The sequence below is a fragment of the Chinchilla lanigera genome, unplaced genomic scaffold (assembly GCF_000276665.1).
Source record: "Chinchilla lanigera isolate Chin_1 unplaced genomic scaffold, ChiLan1.0 scaffold00008, whole genome shotgun sequence".
Taxonomy (NCBI): domain Eukaryota; kingdom Metazoa; phylum Chordata; class Mammalia; order Rodentia; family Chinchillidae; genus Chinchilla; species Chinchilla lanigera.
The window spans coordinates 2,404,806-2,427,303 of record NW_004955409.1 but is presented as its reverse complement, the minus strand read 5'-3'; the positions used below and the strand labels follow the sequence as shown (position 1 = coordinate 2,427,303).

Genomic DNA, 22,498 nt, shown 5'->3' with positions numbered 1-22,498 from the left:
GGACATTTTAACACAAAATCAGCAGGGAAAACAGTCATTCCTGGAACCCAGGGCCATGGTCTAGAGGGTCCTCCTACACTGTCCTTTCCTCCCTGCCTACAGCTAAACTGCAGCTGCCAAGGCCTCATCTGAGCTCCCTAAGGAGCACAGGTGCATTAAGTCTGCAATGCCTTTCTCTGCGGCTCCCTCTGCCTACAGTGAATCCCCCACAAGGCACAGGCCTGTCTCCTCCTCACTTCAGAGATGTGGGCCCAAACCAAACTTGAGAGAGGCTTGCTCAGACCTTCCTAAGTCGAGTCACTCCCAAATTCCAAGACTTTTTTTTCTACTATTTTATTTTCTCAGAACTCTTTCTGTTCCACTGCTCTGTGTTGACTTAATTATCACTTCTCTTCTCTCCATAGAACACAAGCTCTGTGTCTGTGTCGCTCAACTCTACATCCAGGACTTAGAATAATACCCAGCACACAGCTGGTCAGTACTCGCTGAAAGAGGCTCAGATAAAAGGCAGCTCCTTAGATTTTACGTGAGTAGTATGGTGAAAAGCTCAATCATCCTGTTTCTTACTCAAGCACGTTAAATTTCTCTTACTATTAAAGAATCACAAAACGTTTGATCTGAACGGTTTGCAGAAGGAAGTGCTGAAGTACGTAGGCTCTGGGTTCTAATCTGAGTCTAGCATGTTGGCCTTGGCCTGTATTTCCAGCAACTATAAACAGGGGTAATAGTGACACCCTTCCAGTAGTCAGTCACAGGTGTCATACACAGAGACTTGGTGAAAAGCATAAAATACATAGGCATAGGGTAGGACTGTCATTTCCTCCCGTCTAATTCAGCAAACGTTATCAAAATTTGTTCGATAACTTTTTTGCCAGGTATATAGTCCATAAACTGAGTGTTATTTGTACATATTAAAAATTTTACTTTTTTTTTTGGTACTGGGAGTCAAACTCAGGACCTTGCACTTCCAGGCAGGCGCTATATGCTGAGCTATATATTCAACCCCCAAATCTTACTACTTTTAAAAAAATCTTACTATTTCAATAAACATTTCTATCAATTGCTCCCACTCTACAAAGGCAGTATTTCTGTACTTTAGAAAAGACATTTAAATATATAACATTCAGAATCATAGGGAACGGGCATGCCTGTAATCCCAGCTCTCAAGAAACTAAGGCAGGAGGACTGCTGTAGGCTTCAGGCTAGCCTGGGCTACACAGTGAGTTCAAGGCCAGCCTGAACTATAAAGTGAGATTCTGTCTCAAAAACAAAAACAAAAAAAACAAACACAAAAAAACCCAGAATCATAAACAACCTACTACTTTGACCAATGAAAACACAAAAAAGAAAGACGTGACTGTGTGAGCTTAAAGAAGAACGAGTAGACTGTACCTGAATTAGAAGAAACTTTCAACTCTGAAAGAAGTGCCTTTCCTTTGTGGGCAGGCAGCTGCAGCCACTCACAAGTCTTTTTCAGTGAGCAGCGCTTTACCAGAGCCTGGATTTCTCCGAGCGAGGTGTTGGCACCACTAGGGCAAGGACAGGGGGATTAAGGCCCTTCCTTGCCACCACAAGTGCTGCCCAGAAAGCCCATTTTCCCTTTTTGTAACTCTACCTTTGGGGAATGTATCCAAGGAGAAATACATCAGAAACCAAGCTACTGTGGCTCTTTCCCATTATAAACCATGAGATGAGTGACAACTCCTCCAGAATTGGGTCAGTGTGGGGACAAAAACATTCACTGCTCTGTGACTTCCATATCCCACCCATCCCCAGGACCTCAGGACTAATGTGCATGCCGCCCTGAGGAGGGACTGTACCTGTCACGGCACACTTGGGCCAGGACAGGAAGAAGCAGGAAGATGGGGCTCTGGAGCACACGGGAAACAGAAGCGGGTCACAGTGTGTGAGTGAGCAGGCAGGGCTCAGAGGCAGGTTGGACCCCATTCCAAGTCTGCCGAGGTCATGCTGCAGAAACACACACACTAGGAAAATACAGCCAGGCCCCACAAATCAGACTGGCAGGGCCTCCGGCAAGACGAGTGAAGAACCTTGTCCCAAGCTGAGTTCTGTAATGACCATCCTGACCAGCTAGAGAGGGGCCGGACTTGCTTTCCATCTCTTTCCCTTTTTTCTTTTCTTCTTCCTTGTTTGCAGTACCAGACATTGAACCCAGGGCTTCAAGCATGCTAGAGAAGGCTCTAGTGCTGAACTATACTTCCAGTCTTTTTTATTTATTTTGACAGAATCTTGCTAAGTTGCCCAGGCAGCACTCAAACTTGTGATCCTCCTGCCTCAGCCTCTGAGAGTGCAGGATCACAGGTGTGTGCCACTGCCTGGAACGGTTCAGACTTTCTTGCAGGTCTCCTCTTTCTACTCAGACTGCTGTATTTTTATTGTCTTATAATTTTGTAAAAGTTTCTCACGATCCCATCGCCTGTCTTTTAGTCATTCAGGGGTCGACGTACTCTCCTCCAAAGCCACCTCTGGAATCCTCTAAGAAGGGCTAAGTCTCTTACTGCAGCTGATGGCTGGGCAGCACCTATATGTTGATTTTATTTATTTAACACCATGATAGGGCTGGGGGAGGGAAAAGATGAGAAAATTGAGACAAGAGACGGCAAAGGCAAACTTCACATTTTCCCTGGGGCCACACCCAGGATTGAGTCCCAAAGCCGGTGGAGAGGGCCACAGTGGAGGCTCAGAGACAGAGCAGCACGAAGAGTAAACAGTGATGCAGGAATCGGAGGGGAAAGCAGCAGCTTGGGGTCTCAAGTTCGTACTATGATTAAGGGCCAAAAACGGAGGAGATGGAGGGAATGTCAGAAAACTTAAAATAGACAAAATGTAAACACGTGGAAGACTGGTGACAATTCAAACGAGCCGCTGACTGAAAATGAGAGCAAGGACAACGGAGATGGGCTGAATTCTGCAATAGTCAAAATCCAAGAAAAACAATGCTAATGCAGATTCAGGCTGCACAATAGCTTGCAAGGAAAATAAAGCCCTCTGTGCACCACGGACAGTTAATGATGCCTGCCTTGTCGCAGGGGATGCCTGTGAGAGTCTAGGGCCCTGCAAGGTAGGAGAAGAGGTCTGCACCAGACAGGAAGGCAGCTCCGGCTCGCCCGCCCAGCTTAGCAGAACTTCCCTGTGGGCCATGCCCTCCCTGCACGATGAGGAAGAAACCAGTCACCTTCTTTGTGTATTGGATCACAGCGATGACCCTGAAGAGGCCCTGGACCTCAGCAATCGCTCAACTAACTTGCATTTTGTCAGTCCAGGAGCCTGAGGTGTAGGCACAACTGAAGGGACTGAGCAGCTCTCAAGCCCAAGCTGCCCCATGCAGCTTCCTCTCCGCCCCCGGCCTCCCACACCCACCACCTGCCCTCCACACAGCATGTGTGCACATCTTCCAAGCCTCCTTACTCAGAGACTCACCCCTGCCTGAGTTCATGTTCATACCCCACTGTGAGCAATCTGCAAAAGGAGCACTCCGAGGGCCAATTCAAGCACACCTATTTTTTTTTTTTCCTCCGGTACCAGGAACTGAACTCACGACCTTGCGCTTGCCAGGCAGGCGCTTTTTGCCGCTGAGCTAAATCCCCAGCTCCAGGAGATGCCCTTTACAAGCAGGTGACAAGATCAGGCTACATGTGTTGATTTGGTTCTTATTTTTGTACCAGGAATCGAACTCAGGACCTTGTCCTTGGCAGGCAGGCACTTATGTCACTGAGCTATGTCCCCTGCCCAAGCACACCTATTATAAAATATTGTGTCCCTTTGGCTAGGGGACTGAAGCAAGAGAGAAAGCCTGAACCATGATCAGTTCCCCTCCCTGAAGCTTGACATGACCAGCAACACTCCAGATGGTTGTAAGTCGTGTGTAACCCTTGTGGCATGTTTTCAGTATAAAATATTCAGGAACTAATACTCTAAAAGCACATAGTGGACTTCCTAGAGTGAAGGAAACCCTAAAAAATATTAAACTAGGAAATTCAGAAATTTGTCACTCTTAGTAACTGTGTATTTCATTTTAAAATTTTATTATGAATTATAACATATATATAAATTTGTTGAATGAAAGAATTCTACAATGAACTGTCATATCCCCCCCACTGAGGTTCAGAAATAGAACACAATCAATACTACTGAAACCTGATATAGAGTGTCTTCACATTTCATCATCCCAGGCTCTCCTCACCCTTCTGGAGTCCTAGCGACGCTCGGTGTCCATGCTTAAGTGCCAGTTCCTCCGTGCACCATCCTCCCTTCTCATCGTAGGGCCCCAATCCTCCAGGTCTCAATCGCCTCAGACCATCTCTGCTGGCACCCTCCTCCTCTGCACGACTTGGCACCTGTCTCCAGAGACAGCTCCTTGAAGAGGACTGTATTTTTTTTTACCTTAATCTCTTCATCACTTAACGCTGCCCATAACAATCTGTCAGTAAATTTTTATCATGTAAATGCTCTTGACCACACAGTATGCTCCACACTATGCTCCAAAAGGTAGACTAAAAGAATTACTAGTCTTAGCTGGGTGAGGTGGTATACAACTGTAATCCTAGCACTTTGGGAGGCTGAGGCAGGAGTATCACAGATTCAAGCCCGGACTGGGCAACCTAAGAGACTTAGCAAGACCCTGTCTCAAAATAAAAACAAAATTTAAAAGAGTAGGGGAGCTACAGATGTAGTTCAGTACAAAGGTTCAATCCCCAGGACCACATAAACAAAATAATTGTTAGTCTTGTGAACCCCCAAAAAACTTCTGTAAAGCTCTGTAATTTCCAGAAATAGAGAAAGAGGCACGAAGCACTGGACTGTTGAACTACACAGGAAATAGTAGGACAGAAGGAAAGAAGAGCCAGGTCTGCAGGATACAGGAAGCAATGGAATATCCCTTGCTCTGCTCACATACAAACCCTCACCCTCGCCACTTTCTAATTCAAGTGGTTAGAGCGGAAACTCTCCCTCACCTCCAGAGGGACTCGATGCTCACTCAGGAGGCAGAGAAATGTCTCCAACACCACCTCATCTGCCACCTCCTGGGGCAGCAAGGGGAAATGCACGGAAGAAGAAAGGACAGCCAGGGGGGTCTAAAGCAGGGCTGGAAGTCACACTAGAAGTGGGGAGGTCACACTACCCTGGGAACACATGGTGGACTCTGAGTAAGGCAAGAAGCCAGAGGAAAAATGTCCTGTGCCCTGCCACACAATTACAGAAATGCTGATGAGCTAAACAACAGCCAACTCTGATAGGATTTATCACAGGTTGTAAGGACCAAGAACTAACATCTCTTAAGTACTTGCTATACGCAGAGGAAGGTTAGGGAATGATAGCAAGAAACCATCTAAGATGCTAAGGACTAAATTTCAATAAATGGGTAGTTTCAGATTCAAATACTTCTCTAACTTTGCTAACAAAATGATAGACTGATTTGATAATTTTTTCTTTGGTAAACCTTGAAATTGCCTTGCATGTTCTCTGAAATGTGAATGATTAAAAGTGAATCAAGTTCAATTCACCTTCCACCAGGCATTAAAATTATTTTAAACTTATAAAGAAAACAAGAACTTGCACATTAATGGACATTTTATCACAGTAAGGGAGCAAAAATTAAATAATTTTATTTCTCTAGAATCTTAACGTGAGATGACAGAGCTTTGCAATGAATATTTTTAGACACTGAAGTTCTGTAAAGGTTATTTCTGGAACTAGGTCTCACTGTATAATGTGCACATCAAGAAAACAGTTTTAATGTGCACATCAAGAAAAATTACTATTTTTCCATCTAGCTAGTGGTATTTGAGGATAAATTAAAAATTCTAAACAAGGAAAATAATCAAAGGTAAAACAGAATCATCAACAAATAAAGGAAACATATTGATCAGCTTCATTATAAGTCCAAGCTTAATTCTTACAATATATGACTTTTAATTGCTATTATTAAAGAAATCACTTGTTCAACAAAAAGTCTGAGAAAGGTTAAAGTTAAGTAAATTGCTCCAAGTCACTCAGCTAACAAAGGACAGAAACGGGATTCAAACCCAAGAGGGGCTCTGATGTCTAGATGCCGAGAGCTGAGTGTGGTGGTGTGTGCCCATAATGCTGGCCTGCTGGAAGGCTGAAGGAAGAGGACTGCAAATTCCAGCCCCCAATGGGCAATTTAGCAAGACCGTCTCAAAAGTAAAAAAATAAAAAATTTTTAAATAAAAAAAATTTTTAAAAGGGCTGGAGATGTAACTCAGTGTGAAGGACCTGGGCTCAATATCAAGTACCAAAAAAACTGCTTAGAATGTATAAGGAAGAATGAAACAAATGCAACCTCAACAATTACAACCAAGATTCCTCAGTTATACAAAACAACTCACACTTTACTACAATTTTTAACAGTTGGCCCCAATTTAGAAAAAAGGATAAAATGGAGGTTTTGTTAAATATGCACAAGCCTCAATACAGATGTCATCTTCTCACACAGAATATCAATCACCTGATAAATGACTTAGAGATGAAAGAAGTCATGGGTAAATTTTTAAATAAACTATGCTGTGTGTTGTTTCAAGGAATCATGGAATTAAACCTTAACACATACATCATATGAGACAAGACAGACAAGGGCTGACAGACAGGCAGGCTCCAGTGTGCAGTTCCCATCAGTCCATAACAGGCCCCACTCTCTGTGTGGCCCCCCAGCTTTGGGGACAGACACCAGGCTGAGATGACATTCTGCAGCTAACCTGGAGAATACTGCAGATCTTTCCTGACCACCTGCCAACTTCTCCATACTGTCTCTGACTCTCCTGCCCTTCCCCTCAACTCTCCTAGTGTCTGTCCTCACAACGTCTGCCTCTGTGCCTTTAAAGGCCCACTTTCAGTACCACATGACCACCACCCCTGGCCCTGCAGGGACACTGCTGGGCTGCCTATCCTGGTGCTCCTTCCCAGTTCCTTTCCAGTCTGTGCCACATGGGTAATGCTGTCTCTTCTCAGGTGGGGCCATGAATTCAGGCTTCAGGTCCAGGCAGGCTTTGTCTGTTGCTAATCCTGCGGCTTTCCTATGCCTCCCCTACAGTGCGGGTGGTACTTATGTGACCACATAGAGTTATCATGAGGGTTAACGCCATTAACAAAAGTAATGAACTCAGAACTTCATCAGAGAAGGCAGTTGTTAAATATAGCTATTCTCACCAATGTTAACACTGTTATGGTTAGATAGCACTACTGCTATTTTTACATTTATAATGTATCTTACCCTCTGTCATCATTTGGGGTTTTACAAGGGGAACAATACAATACAGGACACATTTTATAAAATTATTTTATAATAGTCACCCAAAGAATCATATACAAAGAGGGCAGGAAATCTGTCCACACACTAAAAACCAAAGAATCCAGCTGTGGACCTGCATCTCACAATGTCTTGCCTGAGTTAAGCTAAAGACTTATAGCCCATAACAACACCTCCCATGAGTCCAACTGGAGACCTAGAGCCCATGACAATGTCTCATGCAAGTTGGTATCAAGGATTTACACTGGGAAGGCCCAAATGTCAGTGGTAGAATCTAGAAAGTCTGCACCAGCTGGATGAAGGATCTGTGCCAGTAGGCTGAGGGATTTGCACTGGAGCCAGGAAGTGACACTCAAAGTAAGAACCAGAGCTTCCCCGAAAAGTACCACAGCCATCCTCAGCAACAGTGAGGTCCTCAGCTCCTCCAACAATGACAACAGTTGAGTTCCTATCAGGAAGGCCAACTCGACAAGCTTGTCCAGGAGACTGAGCAGTGCACCATCTTCTCCTCCAGAGCCAGGATGCGATGCTCAAAGTGAGGACCAGCATTCTCCCAAAGTGAACCATAGCCATTCTCAGCAGCAGTAAGGTCCTGAGCTCCTTCGACAATAAGAACAGCCAAGTTTATCAGGAAAGCCGGCATAACAAGCTCCTCCAAGAGAACCAACAGCTCCCAATATCTCCCTACCGCCTCTCAACTTCCTCTTCTCCAGTTCTGTCTCTTATGCTGCTGACAACATTCCTCAGGTGGGCCCCCCACATCCAGCATCACGCTGGTTTAGTGCAGCTGGGTGTTAAAAGGTGACCACCAGTTGTCATCTCCTACACCCTCTCTCATTAAAGTACAAAGGTTCCCCAAATTTCTACAGCTAGCCCAAACCTTACGTCCGACTCAACTCCAGATCCTCAGATCCACATAACCACCTAAGATCTCTACTTAGGTATCTCATAGGCATCTTAAACTTAACAGGTCCAAAACAGAACTCTTCTCCCATCTCCTTTAAGTATGTCCTTGGTGCAGGATTCCTGTATTAGTAACAGATAGGCAGCTTTCCCTGGCTAGGCGGCTGCTTTGAGAGAAAATGAGTCCTTGGTAATGCCCTCTCCTCTACCCATGTATCAAGTCCACCTTAAAGTCCACCAGCAATCCTGAGCCAGATTTACTGCTCCCCTCTCAAAAGCCACCAAGTCCTGGCCACTGCTTACTCCAATGCTGGAAAAGCTCTGTCAGGCTTTCCCTCCCCAGTGTCCCCTCAGCAGCCACAGTGATCTTTCTCCAATGGAAAAACCTGATGATATCTCACCCTGGCTCACAACCTTGTTAGACAGCACTCCCACGGTGCCTCCGACTGGAGCCTGCCTTCAGCAGGTCTTGCAGAGTGTGCTGAGGCTTGTGACAGTCTCCACCGCCGAGCCTCTTACCGCACCACCCAGGGCCACCTGTACTGCCTTTCTTCAGCTGTTCAAACACCCAGGCTGTCTCAGGCCTCAAGACTTCCAGACCTTCTTTTGCCCTGGAACCCCCAAGTAACCTTTAGTTCTATTTTCTGCTTAATCTTCACATCTGAAGCTTGATGTCTGTTACTTGTAACGACTTTCCTTGACCTTCACTTAAATTAAGGCTTCTGTTTCATCTTCCCATGTTATAGCCCTGTACTTTTTCCTTACTATAAAACCATGAAGTACATGTTTTGCTCACAACTCCTGCACAGGGCTCAACATAGTATCTGACCTATCACAGCTGCCCAGTAATTACCTCCTGAATAAGGCATATCCCATTCATCAAATCAGCTGCATCGCTAAGGACAGGGTATTCCTTTTTTCTTGCTGTTTTATTTTTATCTTTTTGAGACAGGATCTCCCTGTGCAGTTCAGGTTGGCTTTGAGCTCACTTTGTTGCCCAGGCTGGCCTCGAACTCGAAACGATCCTCTTGCCTCAGCCTCCTAGGTGCTGGGATTGGAGGCATGCACCACCATGCCCGGCGATGTGACAACTAACCTGTGTATGAGGCGTAAGTAAATACAGCAGCTCACTGTGGTACACTATTCTTAGGTTCATCTCTATTTTATGTCTCCAAGGATTTCTTTTGTTCTTTAAACTCTTGCTTAAAAGTAACTCCTGACCTTCTTAAGTAAAGCAGAATTTTACAAGTACAAACTCATTCTAAAAACTCAGCCTAAGTGCTATTTCCTCTAGAGAGCTTTCCTTGGCCAAGGGAAGGTAGGGTCTTCTGCTTAGAGCTTCCAAACCATCTTCTTTTTATCTCCACTTACACACTTGCCACATGCTACTTTACTATCTTTTCACAGTCCAGCTCTCTATTTCAGTTATTATCATTTATCAGAAGAGCAGCTAGTAAAGCTTCTCTCCCATTCTGTGGTACTGTTTCTTGATTCTTGATATTATTTCCTGCATTACTGGGGTCCTATTCAGGAAGTTTTTGCCTGTGCCTATGGCTTCAAGTAAAACTAAGAGTTTTAAATACTATGAAGTTAGCCCGGCACGGTGGCGCACACCTGTAATCCCAGCTCTCAGGAAGTGGAGCAGGAGGATCCCTGCGAGTCCAAGGCTGTCCTGGGCTACAGAGTGAGTTCAAGACCAGACTGAACTGCAAAGTGAGACCCTGTCTCAGTGATAAAAATAAATACATAAATAAATACTATGAAGTTATCACACCTAAAATTGCTTCTATTTTTACCATTATAAAACTTTACAAAGTTATTTTCCTTGTATTCATTTTCCCCTAATTTTCTTAGTTACTTAAGCTTCTGTTACAGACGGCTGCGTGGGTACTTCAGTGTGTTCATACAAAGCGGTTTTGCTGACTTGCTCAACGGTCTTCATACTAAGTGCCCTGAATTTATGTTATCATCAGTCTGGATCTGAGATCACTGCTATCCACTGTGTAAAAAGCACTTCCTTTTATTCCTTTAATCACTTCTTCAAAGCTTTGGGAGATGGCCTTGAGTTCTTATTTATATAACACCTACGTCTGGGTAGCCCTGTTCAGGTACAGTACTTCCTATCTTTCTAAGCTTCCCCCAGATGAACAGTCTAAATATTTTAATAGTGCATCACATCCTCTTCATCCTAGCTTATTTTCAACCTCTCTGAATCTCAGTTTCCTTCCAAAACAAAATGATTGATAGCACAGAACATACGAAGTTAGGAATGTGGGCTCTGCTGTCAGACAGATCCAGAAGTTCCAATACTTTCCCATTGTAGGACCTTAAACAAATCACCCAATTTCCCTTCTCAGGGTCTGTGAAGCCCGTTAGGAACACTTGCCTCAGAGCTGCTCCACAGATGAACAAGATAAAGACCCCAGCATTGGGTCATCACCTACCTTGTGCCACCCTTGCTGTGCTTAGTCTGGGCCTGCCACGTCCCCTGTGATGGCCCCCTCTCATGGGTTTACTATCATCTCACTCAGTCTTCTCCCTGCCAAGGTCCAGCTGTGCCAGCCTCTGTCATTCCTAGAATACTGCCACTCTTTGCGATTCAAAGCCAGGCTGTGCCCTCTCCTAGAACATGTGCCCCCTTTTGCCCCAGCCCTTCTCTCTCTTGCTTTTTATTTTTTTGGTCAGGCTGGTCTTAAACATACTATGCAGCCCAAGGTGGCCTAAAACTTGCAGTAATCCTCCTGCCTCAGCCTCCTGAGAGCTGGGAGTACAGGCATGTGCCAGCACACCCAGTCTCAGCCCTTCTTATGAAGTTCCTTTAAACTTTTCAGGTTCCAGTTTAGGTGTATCCTCAAAAAAGTCCTCCCCGGCTACCCTAGAGACTTTTACTTCTTAGGATTATCTCTGTCTCCGTAGTGAAAGTCTCAGATGGCAGAGAAGACCCCAACTCCAGAAGCTAGAACAAGGTCTGGTCAGAAGTAGGTACTCCATACGTATGTGTAAAATCAAAGTGCTTAACAAGTGTGTAGCTGCCAAAGTAGATTAGGTCCAGGATATGAATAAGCCTTTATGCTATGGTGGGCAGTCTGGCCTTTATATTGCAGAAGGCAGGGCACAGAGTAATGAGTGACCAGGTATCTCCCACACCTTAGTTCTAGCGGCAGTCCTCTAATCATAATGAAAAGTACAACATACACAACTCCTGCCTGAGATTAGTTGCTCCCGCCCTGGTTACTTGTATGTCACTGTTGCTCACATTTTGCCTACAGACAGGATTTATCTCACATACACACAACTGCTTCCAAAATGACATTCATGTTGGACAAGTGGCACTGCACTGCAGGCACAGGGCAGCAGCTTTGCCTGGAGGGAGCTGAGCTCATACTGCCTTACTCACGATGGGAGCTGGAAGGGAGACTTGCCCTGGAAGCGGGAGCCCTGGGAGTCCGCCAGGGAAGAGAACCCTGCAGCCTAGAGTCTGCTCCTGAACAAAACACAGTATTAACTTTGGGTACTATTTTCTATTAAATGGTCCCCCTCACTCCTTTTAAAGCACTCTTTAAGATGCATTTTAGCTGGGCAAAGCAGCTATGAAATTATCCTAGGTCATATATTTGTAGGAAAACTTGGCTCAAAAAAATTGTAAGTAAAGTTTTTAAATGTTTAAGAAAATTTTCTGGGTGGCAAAATATATTATAAACAAAATTAAAGTATAAATTGACCAAATGTATATTTCTAAAAAATCTAATTCCTACTGCATTAAAAACTCTTACAAGTTAATAAGAAAAAGATAAGCAACTAGTAGCAAATAGGCAATAAAGAACTAACAAAAGTACCACTGAAAAGTATTAAACAAAAGATGTCTCATCTCATTAATAATTAGATGAATGCAAATTTTAAAAGGGTAGTTGAATCTGGCTAATGCACATTGCATGCATGGATGGAAATAGCACAATGAATCCTGTTAATATATACAATTAATATGTGACTAAAAAGAAAAAATTTATATTGGACTTGAGAAGATTTATAGAATTGTTAATAACTTGTATTAAGAAGAAAGTAGACAATTAAGGCACAAATACTTACTGCTGAAAGAACCAGCTAGCATTCATTAAGGATAAGGTATAAGTATGTGATTATGCATATTAGGCGAATTCCCCATGTTCACTTTGTTAGAAGCAGAACACAAATAGTGCTATTCTGCAACACAACTCAGCAAAAATACAGCTCATTCAGAGTGATACTTGGAGACTCAGGCACAATGCAGAGGAAGTGGCCAGCCGCTTCCGACATTCTTGCAACCACAAGAGAGAGAGCAGTGGGGCTGGGTCTGCACAGACAGACATGCTGAGTGCACATGGAGACAGATGAAAGGAGGGTAAGAAAGTCCGCACTGCAGAATGTCTTCTCTTTTTTTCTCCTGGGGAGAACAACCAACACAAAGAAACCATGCATCTGACTCCCAGGGGAGGAACCCTGTGCTGGGGCTGTTTGCTGTGAGGAGTTGGAGTCTGCTGCTGCTGCTGAAGGGAGAAGAGGACACCTGGAGCTTGAGGAGGAGCTGGCACAAGCCACATTCTAGCGACTCCACAGGAACACACAGACACATGGGAATTCCAAGACACCATAGGTTTCCACGTGTGTCTATGACATTAATAAGGGAGGCAGACACTGTGACTACTAGCTATAAATTCTAAGAATTTTTCATAACACATCAAAAGCGAGGATGAAATTTATCCACAAGCACTGAGTTTCCGTTCATGGTGTACCTTTCCCCTATTTTTTTTAAAATCAAAAGTGGGCCAGGTGTGGTTCTAGCTACTCAGGAGGCTGAGGCAAGGTCAATTGAGTCCAGAAGTTTGAGGCCAGCATGGCAACCAACATTAGTGAGACCCTATCACTTGAAAGAACAGAAGGGAGGAAGGAAGAGAGGGAAAAGGGGAGGGAAGAGGGGATGGAGGGAAGTGGGGATGGAGGGAAGCGAGAAATGAGATTGCAGGAGATGGCAGAGGTGTTTGGGAATTCTCAGTAACTTCCACTCCATTTTGCTATGAATCGAAAAGTGCTCTAAAAACTAAAGTCTATGTTTCAAAGTGAAATTGGTTCTCTAGTACAGATGTACAACTCAGTAGAGGCCTGGGGCCCAGGTTTCCAATCCCTCAGTCCTAAATTAGGACTCTGGTCCCTCATGCCCTAGGACATCTCTTGATCTGCTTCTTCCATATCTAAGGGCAATTATGACCAAGGAATCTGTGTCTGCCAAGGCGCTCACTCGGGTGAAGGACAAGGAGGGCACAGATTAAAACAACAGGGAAAGCAAAGGCTAAGGAGCCAGAGAAGGCAAACTTGCAGCACAGCACTGCCTCCAAAGCAGGCCCTGAGGCTCAGTCCATAGCCATGGGGCCTTTCTGCCCGGCAGTGTACACATCTCTTTTCTCTGCTTTATCTTTTCCACCTCCTCAGCTCCAAAGCAGAATATCTGAACACTCAGCCAAGTACTACTACCTCTGGGCTGAGGTGGCCCAGTGTGCACAAAGCCTGAGCTTCAACCCCAGCACCAAAAAAATGAGCAAATGAGAAGCACACTGATACCTCTGCTGGGCTGCCCTTTGAGCCAGGCACATGACAGGTGCAGCCACCCTGTGAGCAAGCGCCTTCACCTGGGACCACGGGCAGGCCTCCTTGGTGCTGCCTGTTCCACCTCAGCCCAGCCAGTGTGGATGAGCATCTGGTTTCCCAGCGGGAGTCCTGGGTTGAGGAAGCAGTCACCTAGCAGATTCAAGCATTATGCACTGATGGTGGCAAAGCCTTAGCAGAAGTTGCAACAGTAGAGAATGAAAAGAATGACATCTGAGTAGGAACAGAGACTCAACAATAAAAATATGTGTGCAACCCAGACACCTGGACATTTCTGAAAGGCACATTCTCAGTGGTCAGTATTCCTTCTTCACCCATCCCAATCTATCTTTGGGGTGGCGGGCAGAGAGAGGATCTTGCTATGCAGTTCAGGCTGGCTATGAACTCACCATGTAGCCCAGGCTGGCCTGGAACTTGCAGTAATTCTCCTGCCTCAGCCTTCCAAGTACTGGGATTACAGGCACGCAACACCATGCCCAACAGTCCCATCATTTGAAAAGCATCTGTCCCACTGCCCAATATTCTAGGGACGGAGGAATTTTACTCAGTTAAATATCTGTTCTTGCCAGGCATAGTGGCATATGCCTGGAATCCCAGCACTTGGGAAGCTGAGGCAGGAGGACTGTTATGAGTTCAAAACCAGCCTGGGCTACAAAGTGAGCTCAAGGCCAGCCTGAGCTGCATAGCAAGACCCTGTCTCAAAAAAAAAACCAACCAAACAAACAAAAAATATATTCAAATATCTGTTCTTTTGAGATCTTAAATGAGACTATGGCAAGGGTTTGCAGGTCCATTCCCAAACTAGGGGAACTTTTTCCATAGCTATGGCTATATCCACATTCTTACATTAGCTCTAGTTATGGTTTGTGAACTTCTACCGTTATAACATTGATTTAGAAAAACAGCCTGGTCTATACAGCTGATACCACCCTACAGAAATGACTGGTTCTGCCCAAAAGTCTTGCTTTTGGGGCTGAGGATGCAGCTCAGTAGTGTAGAGTCCTTGCATAGGACACATGCCAGAGGGCCTGGGTTCAGCTCCCTGCAGAGCCAAACACAGACAGAGCCTTGCTTCCTGCAGTGTTTAACCCATACTCAGGCAGCTCCTGCAGCAAAGCTTGGAGCCTGACCTCAGTGAGGACCAAGCGAGACTGTTGCTTCACCTCCTTTTAAAGGTTCCTTAGTGGACACTGAACTGCAGAGCTCTCTGACACTCGAGCAAGATCAAAGAAAGAAAAGGTAACTAATCTTTCCCTTTAAGAAAGATTGAAGTCATTAAGTCCATTTATTAAATTACTATACAAACAACCAAAAGTAGTCTATGAGAACTGTAGTGAACTAAACATTTTACAGATGTATTGTTTTTATATATTATATTTTCCTGAAAAGCACACTTAAATTAGAATTCAAATAACTAGAACATAAGATCTTGGTTAAGTGCGTATCAGAGGTGGAAAACACACACACACACACACACACACACACACACTTTATTCTCCCATAAAAAATAAAAATATGGATCTGCTGTAGTAATCAAGGATAGACATTCAGAAGGGAAAAAGTTTGACCTCATAGTTCTTTTTACTACCAGAAAAAGAACAGGAGGTGAAGTCAATACTGATCCTAACCCTGGCTTCTGTTTCAGTCTTCACAGGCTTTTGCAGATCTAAATATTGCAAAGTGATCACTATATGAGATACCAAGGAATACAGAAGTATGTCTTTATGTTCCTAAACTAACAATGTGATGGACAGAACAAAACACCGCAGGTATTTCCTTATGCCCCTAAATATTTTCTGCTTTCTTTTTAAACTGAATATACTGTTTTTTTGGTATCCGGAATCAAACTCAGCATACTGTTCTTTTGAGTCACTCAAAAATAAGTAAGTAAATAAACAGAGGTAGAGTTGAATAATTACAGAACTTTCACTACAAATTTTCATTTCTACTCAATCTTCATTGATACTGAAGCTTCTAACAGTCTAACACACAGCACAGGGGCCAACCATGTAGCTCAAGGATAGATCCTCAGCACTGCGGTGGGGGCAGGGGGAGGGGGGAACAAAGCAGGGAGGGGAGAGCAGATTTACAAAAACCACTGGAATTAAGGGGACAAGCAAGCTTCTAAAGGGCTCAAATGTTCTATCACGAGTGCAGGCGCCTGTTTAAAACAAGTCAGTTGATCTCTACACGAGAACTCTGATTAGATCATGGGATATAGAATTCTACAATAACAAGGTCGCTTTTTGAAAAAATGTTACCCTAGTAGTGCTAAACATTAGTAAAATGAATTAAAAAGAAAAACGTAAGCCACCATAATTTCTCTTCCATTTATTAAGTAACCTCCTATCTGGGTATTAACTACACATTTCTTCTATACAAATGCAATTTTACACATCACAGCCAGGAAGAGTTTTAGGTGTACTATTTAAAAAAAAAAAAAAAAAAAAAAAGGTGCATGTGCACACGTGTGCGCGCGCGCACACACACACACACACACACACAAACTCTGGGTAGGAAAACTCCCAAAACTTTAGCAGAAAAGATAATAACAAAGATTATTGTCCTGAATTTTAGCATTGTGGCAGTACTAAATAATTAAATGTTTTATATTTCTCCTTTAACAATAAGCAGACCTACTCATCCACTAAGAATGTTGTTCCTTTGAAAATATGATGGTGGCTCCCCTAGGCTGAACTTTAAAAATGATTTCAGGAGCCTGACACTAAGCAGCTGCATAAAATTATTTTAAATTGTTAATTATCACCATAAACAAGTAGTCCTGAAAACACAGCTCTGTCCACACTACCATGGTACACTGCTTCACACTTTTATGAACTGTTTAAATCCTATTTGTCTTCCGTATATCCCTTCTGGTTGTCAAATCAGATTCTAATTCCAGATATATTTCCCAAGCCCCTATTCAACTAAACTTTGCCATTAGACCAGGGTGGCAGGTGGGTAGAAAAGGAAGAAGACAGCATAGTCTGTTCTCTGTGTGCCAGGTCTGAGCCTCTTTCTTCCTAGCAGTATCAGAAGAAGGTCAAAAAACCATGTTCATTTTAACCTTCATGGCCCTGTCCCTGGTGTGGCCGACACAGGAACCCATGGCCAAGCTGACATAGCCCAAGAAACGGCAGAGCCAGAAGTAGACCCAGGAGTGTCTGGCCCAATGGTGGCAAACCTATGGCACTGGTGCCACAGTGGGCAGGAAGAGCCCACTCTGTCGGCACACAAGCCAAGTCGCCCCAGCAGCTGAGCATCGGATATTCAGGTTTCACTGCAGTGCTGGCACCTGGGTTTTGGGCTGGAGTTTGGGTGCTTGTCTCTAAAAGCTCCCCATCACTGGTCTAGCTCAACTTTCACTCTCCGTCACACCTTGCTGTCCTTATTCAGAACTCAGCTCCACTGCTGCCTTCTCAGAGATCCTCTTCTAAAACGAGTAGCTTTATAGTCTTCACACTGTCAGAGACTAGTCCTATTAATAAATTCCAAGACCCAGCCTTTTCCAGTTGAAAGCAAACAAAAGACTTTTACTTTTTTTTTTTTTTTTTTTCAAATAGTCACTTAGGTAAAATTTTTCAAGAAAGACAGGAAACAAAAAATGGTGATGACACATGCATAAGGAAAGTACTATAAAGCTACAAAGCACCTGCACTGGCCTCTCCCCTTTGCGGCCCACTGCAGGCTGCCAGACAAGGGCACTGGGGTCCTCACTGCTATAACAGATACCCCTGCCACAGGCACACGGGCACACGGTCAAGGGGACACCCAGGTGGGATGTAAGCATGGGGAATGAGGGCTTTAAGAAAGCAGGCACATAGTACTGTTGCAGAAAATGCACCTCCAGCCAGTATACTTCAGTTGCCCAGGTAATGGTTCCTGTTGCAGTTCCAGTGGCTTCTGTCTCCTGGAAACAGCTGGTCCTTGTGATGCACAGCAGGTCACTATGATGCATACTGTAAGAACCAATTAGAGACAGCCAAGTACTCTGCTTTTGTACTTCCACTTGCAGACCTCATAAAAACCTCCCTCCTTGAGCCCTGGGACTGACATTTTGAGAAACAATTAATTCCTAGTCAGTGCCTGTCTGATGTTAAATACATCTGCCTCCAAACCTGGGTGTCATTTTGGTGTTTCTGTTTGCTGCTGCAGTACTTGTGTGACACATGAATGGCTCTTACATGTCTTTTCAGATAGGGCTTTACCTCATTATTAAAAATCTAGGTGATTTCACCTAGGAAAGGCAGGTCACATGGCACAAAACTACTTCCCTAAGGAGTGCACAGCCTGTGTGCTAACATGGGTTTACACCAGGACTTTTCCTGGTTCCAGCTCTGCGTCACCCTTGGTTATCACTTTTGGTCAACTGAAGAAACCAGCTCACTTGTAAGTCAAGAGCTCCTGATTTCTCTTGCTGCTCACCCCTCCACATTACTAAGCAGCTTTTCTTCAAACAGCTGCTGAGGTAATCCATCTGTTAAGGGCCTACCCTTGGGTTCTAACCTTACTGAATAATCATGCAATAAATACTAAGAATAAAACTTTATAACCAGGATGAGGGCTCTGATTATCTCTCATTTTAATGGTCATATATGTGTGTATGTGTGCATGTTACACAGGGCCTCACACACACTAGGCAAGTGTTTCACCACTGAGTTACATCCATAGTCTCCTTAAATTTTATTTTAGACAAAGTCTCACTAAGTTTCCCAGGCTGGCCTTGAACTTGCCATCCTCCTGCCTCAGCCTCCTGAGTAGCTGAGGTTATAAGCATACACTACCACCCACGGCATGTATTTGTGAATTCTTAACTTCCATGTAAATACTCAAATAGCCAAAAGTTCCCCTATCCTGTTGAACTTTATTAAATTCTCCAAGAAAAAAAGAAAATTAAAGGGTTAAAAGAATTATGGATCAGGTGTGATACTCTTACCATACCATATCACCAGGATGCAAAAGACAGTAAAAAAAAAAGAGAAGTATTTCTTTTTTACCTTTCCTGTGAGTTTTCATTCTAAGTACTTTATAAATGTATGCAGCTGATGTCTGTAAATAATGAAAATACATCCTAATGTGGAGGGCTATAAAGCAGTTCACATTTCCTCTAAGGAGTAATATTATAATTAAGGTTTAGATTCCTGCTATAGGTAGCACATTAGTTGCAGATATGATCAAAGAAATGCCACACAGCAAACACACAAAATTATAAAACTTTAAGCAATTTCTTTTTGATTGTTTTTATTCTGTATTTAATATGCTGCAAGTTTCTTTCCTACCTACCCAATGTTGTTTCCAAAACACATCTATATTGATTCTGGTATCTCCAGTGTACTATTTTTCTATTGTCCTAAAAATATTTTTGTTTCTGGCTATTATTTTCAGTTTCTGGCTATTTAAACAATGGTGCATGTACATTCTATGAAGGCAGAATTCTTTATCTCTTGTTTATTCTCATTTCTTGGCCCCCAGAGTTTGGTCTGGCACATACAATCAACTAGACTATACCAGAATTAAAACCTTGTGTTGATCAAAGGATATAACCCACAGAGTAAAAAGAAAATCTACAGAATGGAAGGAAATATTTGTGAATTATGTATTTGATAAGGGGTTACTATTCAGAATAAAGAATTCCTACAACTCAAAACATTATAACACAGCTATTTGTTATGCGTGCACCCATGTTTATAGCAGCATAATTTGTCATAGCTAAATCTTGGAAACAACCCAAATGCCCATCAACCAAGGAATGGATAAGAAAGATGTGGTATTTTTATACAATGGAGTATTATTCAGCTATAAAGAAAAACAAACTCAAGGTTAGTTGGATACAACTAGAAACCATATTCACAAGTGAAATAAATCAGACCCACATGTGTAAACATCATATTGTCTCCCTAGTATAAGAAACTGAAAGAGTAAATAAGCCCCAAAAGGTACAATCCCTACTGTGACAGGGAAAGAAACTGCTCAAAAGGAAAGAACAACTGGGATGGGGCAAAGGAGAAAAAAAAGGAAGGGAAAAAATTATATATACATACACACACACAAGACAGCTAAGATAACTGTACTACTAATTTCTATTGATTTATTGAAAGGAACAGTTAATGCTTTAGCTGGGTGTGGTGGTGCATGCCTGTAATCCCAGCACTGGGGAGGCTGAGGCAGGAGGATCATTGTGAGTTTGAGGCCAGCCTGGGCTACAAAGTGAGCTCAAGATCAGCCTGAACTGCATAGCGAGACCCTGTCTCAAAAAGACAACAAAAAAAAAACAGTTAATGCTTAATTGTTTGATCAATTTTGCATGACTATATCTGGTAATCTGAACAATTACTTTGAAGATAACAATATGTAATATAACAACCACTGTTAATTTTCTATCATCTTGTTTTGAAATTCTATATCATTTTTATAATTTTTGTCTTTAAAATTAAAAAAAGTTAGACAGCAAATAAAAACATGACAAGAGGCTCAACATCATTAATCATTAAAAAGGTGCAAGTAAAAACCTCAATGAGACCCTATTTCAAATCTAACAGGATACCTATTACTGGGGAGCGGGCAGAAAACAGCAAACACTGGAGAGGATATTGGAACCCTTGTGCAGTGTTGGTGGGAATGGTGTGGTCACTATGGATAACAGTAAGGTAGCTCCTCACAAAACAAATACAAAATTACCATAAGATCCAACAACCCCACTTCTGGTTATAGACCCAAAATATCTGGAAGCAAGGCCTCAAAGAGACAGCTGTGCATTCATGTTTATAGAAGTGTTATTCACAGTAGCTAAAAGATGAAAGCAACCAATGGGCCTGTGGGTGGACTGATGAATAAACAAAAGAGGGCATATTCATACTATGGAATAATGCTCAGGCCTGAAAAGGAAGAAAATTCTGAAACATGCTACAAAAGGATGGTCCTGAGGGCATTATTCTAAGTGATACAAGCTAGTCACTAAAAGACAAATACTGACCGTATGAGGTACTCAGCATAGTCAGGTTCTTAGAGGTGCAAAGCAGGGCCTGGTCAACACACTGCAATCCCCGCACTCTGGGGGAGCCAGGCAGGAAGATCAAAGGCTCAAGGGAGCCTGGACAACTTGTTGACTTAGCAAGACCCTGTCTCAAAGCAAAAAGAGCTGGAGATATAGCCCAGTGGTAGAGTGCCCCTCCCACTGAATACCAAAGGAGAGTAGGGTAGGGTAAGCGAGGGGAGGGGAGGGATGAAGTTGGTTACCAGGGTGGAGATAGGAATATGGGAAATTGTTGCTTAATGGGGTATTGAGTTTTAATTTTTCAAGATGAAAAGAGTTCTGGAGATTGGTTGTACCACAATATCAATGCACTTAACACTATGAAATTGTACATTTAAAAGTAATTAGGATAGTGAATTTTATGTTACTTGTATTTCACCATAATTTTTGAAGCCCAGCATGGTAATACCTCCCTGTAATCCCAGCACTCTTAGAGGCTGAGGCAGGAGTATTGCAAGTTTGAGCCCAGCCTGGGCAACTCAGTAACTTACGAGGACCCTGTCTCAAGATAATAAACAAAGGGCTAAGGGTGTGGCTCAGTACAAAGGCCTTAGGTTCAACCCCAGTACCACAAAAATAAGTAAACAAATAAAAATTTAAAGTGTACATCTATATTCTAAATGTTTACTAAATGCTCAGCCACCGTCCATTTCAAAGGCACATGACTAAAGGTGCCCAGGACAACCGCCTTGGACCATGCTGTTGGGTTACTCTATAAAGTTGGATGAAGGGGAACTTGGCAACTCATTAATTAGAACTTAGTGACTGAGGAATCGAAGGATTTTGTTACACAGCAAATTAACACACTTTGGGCTCTACAGTTTTTAGTATGGTTCTGATGCTTTCTACTTCAAATTTTTAGAACGTTACAAAAAATAAGACTCTTTAAACAATCCTCCATATTTCCTAATACTTGGTAACCATGGCATGGTACCAACCTCAGATAATTAAAGTTACCTTTTGCTCAGGGAATTCTGCTAGGATTAATACTTGCAAAGCAAGTCCTGAACACGAAGCCAAGGCATTTTATTGGGCTCTCTGAAGAAGGATGAGTCACGCTCCAAGTATCAGAGGATCTAGTCTCACGCTAATAAAACAAAGACACAGACAATTACAGCGCTTTATATAGTACCTCAATGTGTTTGGCCAACAGCAACTGAAGGATACTAAGGCATAGCCTCAGGATACAGGAAGGGCTGCAAGAAGCCTCTAGATCCAACCACCAATTTACAGAGCAACACAGTCAACTACTCCATGGCAATGCAGTTAATAAAAATCAGACTGTAGTGGAAACTCTATAGGAAAAATGACTCTATTTCTTCAGCAAAATACATTTTAAAGAAGAAAGAAAAAGAGACAAGGAACCTGTAGGGATACCTTAAAAGAATATAACTTGTTCCAGTCTAAATCTTGGTTCAAGTCAGGAGCAGCAGCCCACACTTACACGTAATCCCTGCAGTGAAGAAGACTGAGACAGGAGGGTTGCAAGTTCAAGTCCTGGCTTGAGCAACTTAGCCTGAACCCTGTCTCAAAATAAAAAAATATAAAAATGGGGCTGGGGGTTTAGCTCAGCGGCAAAGCACCTGCCTGGCAAGCACAAGGGTGTGAGTTCGGTTCCCAGTACTGGAGAAAAAAAA

The 22,498-nt window shown here is 43.1% G+C and overlaps 1 protein-coding gene across 3 annotated transcripts in view; it reads right to left on the bottom strand.

Moving 5' to 3' along the window:
* Positions 1 to 17,801, bottom strand: part of Myo5a (myosin VA (heavy chain 12, myoxin)) — a 121,037-nt gene extending 103,236 nt beyond the window's left edge. For all 3 annotated transcript variants that reach the window (XM_013510278.1, XM_013510279.1, XM_013510280.1), the window contains exon 1: positions 17,673 to 17,801. In XM_013510278.1, coding sequence (XP_013365732.1) covers positions 17,673 to 17,786 — 114 coding nt within the window. In that variant the 5' untranslated portion in view covers positions 17,787 to 17,801. The remainder of the gene's footprint in view (positions 1 to 17,672) is intronic.
* Between the last annotated feature and the right edge of the window lie 4,697 nt (positions 17,802 to 22,498).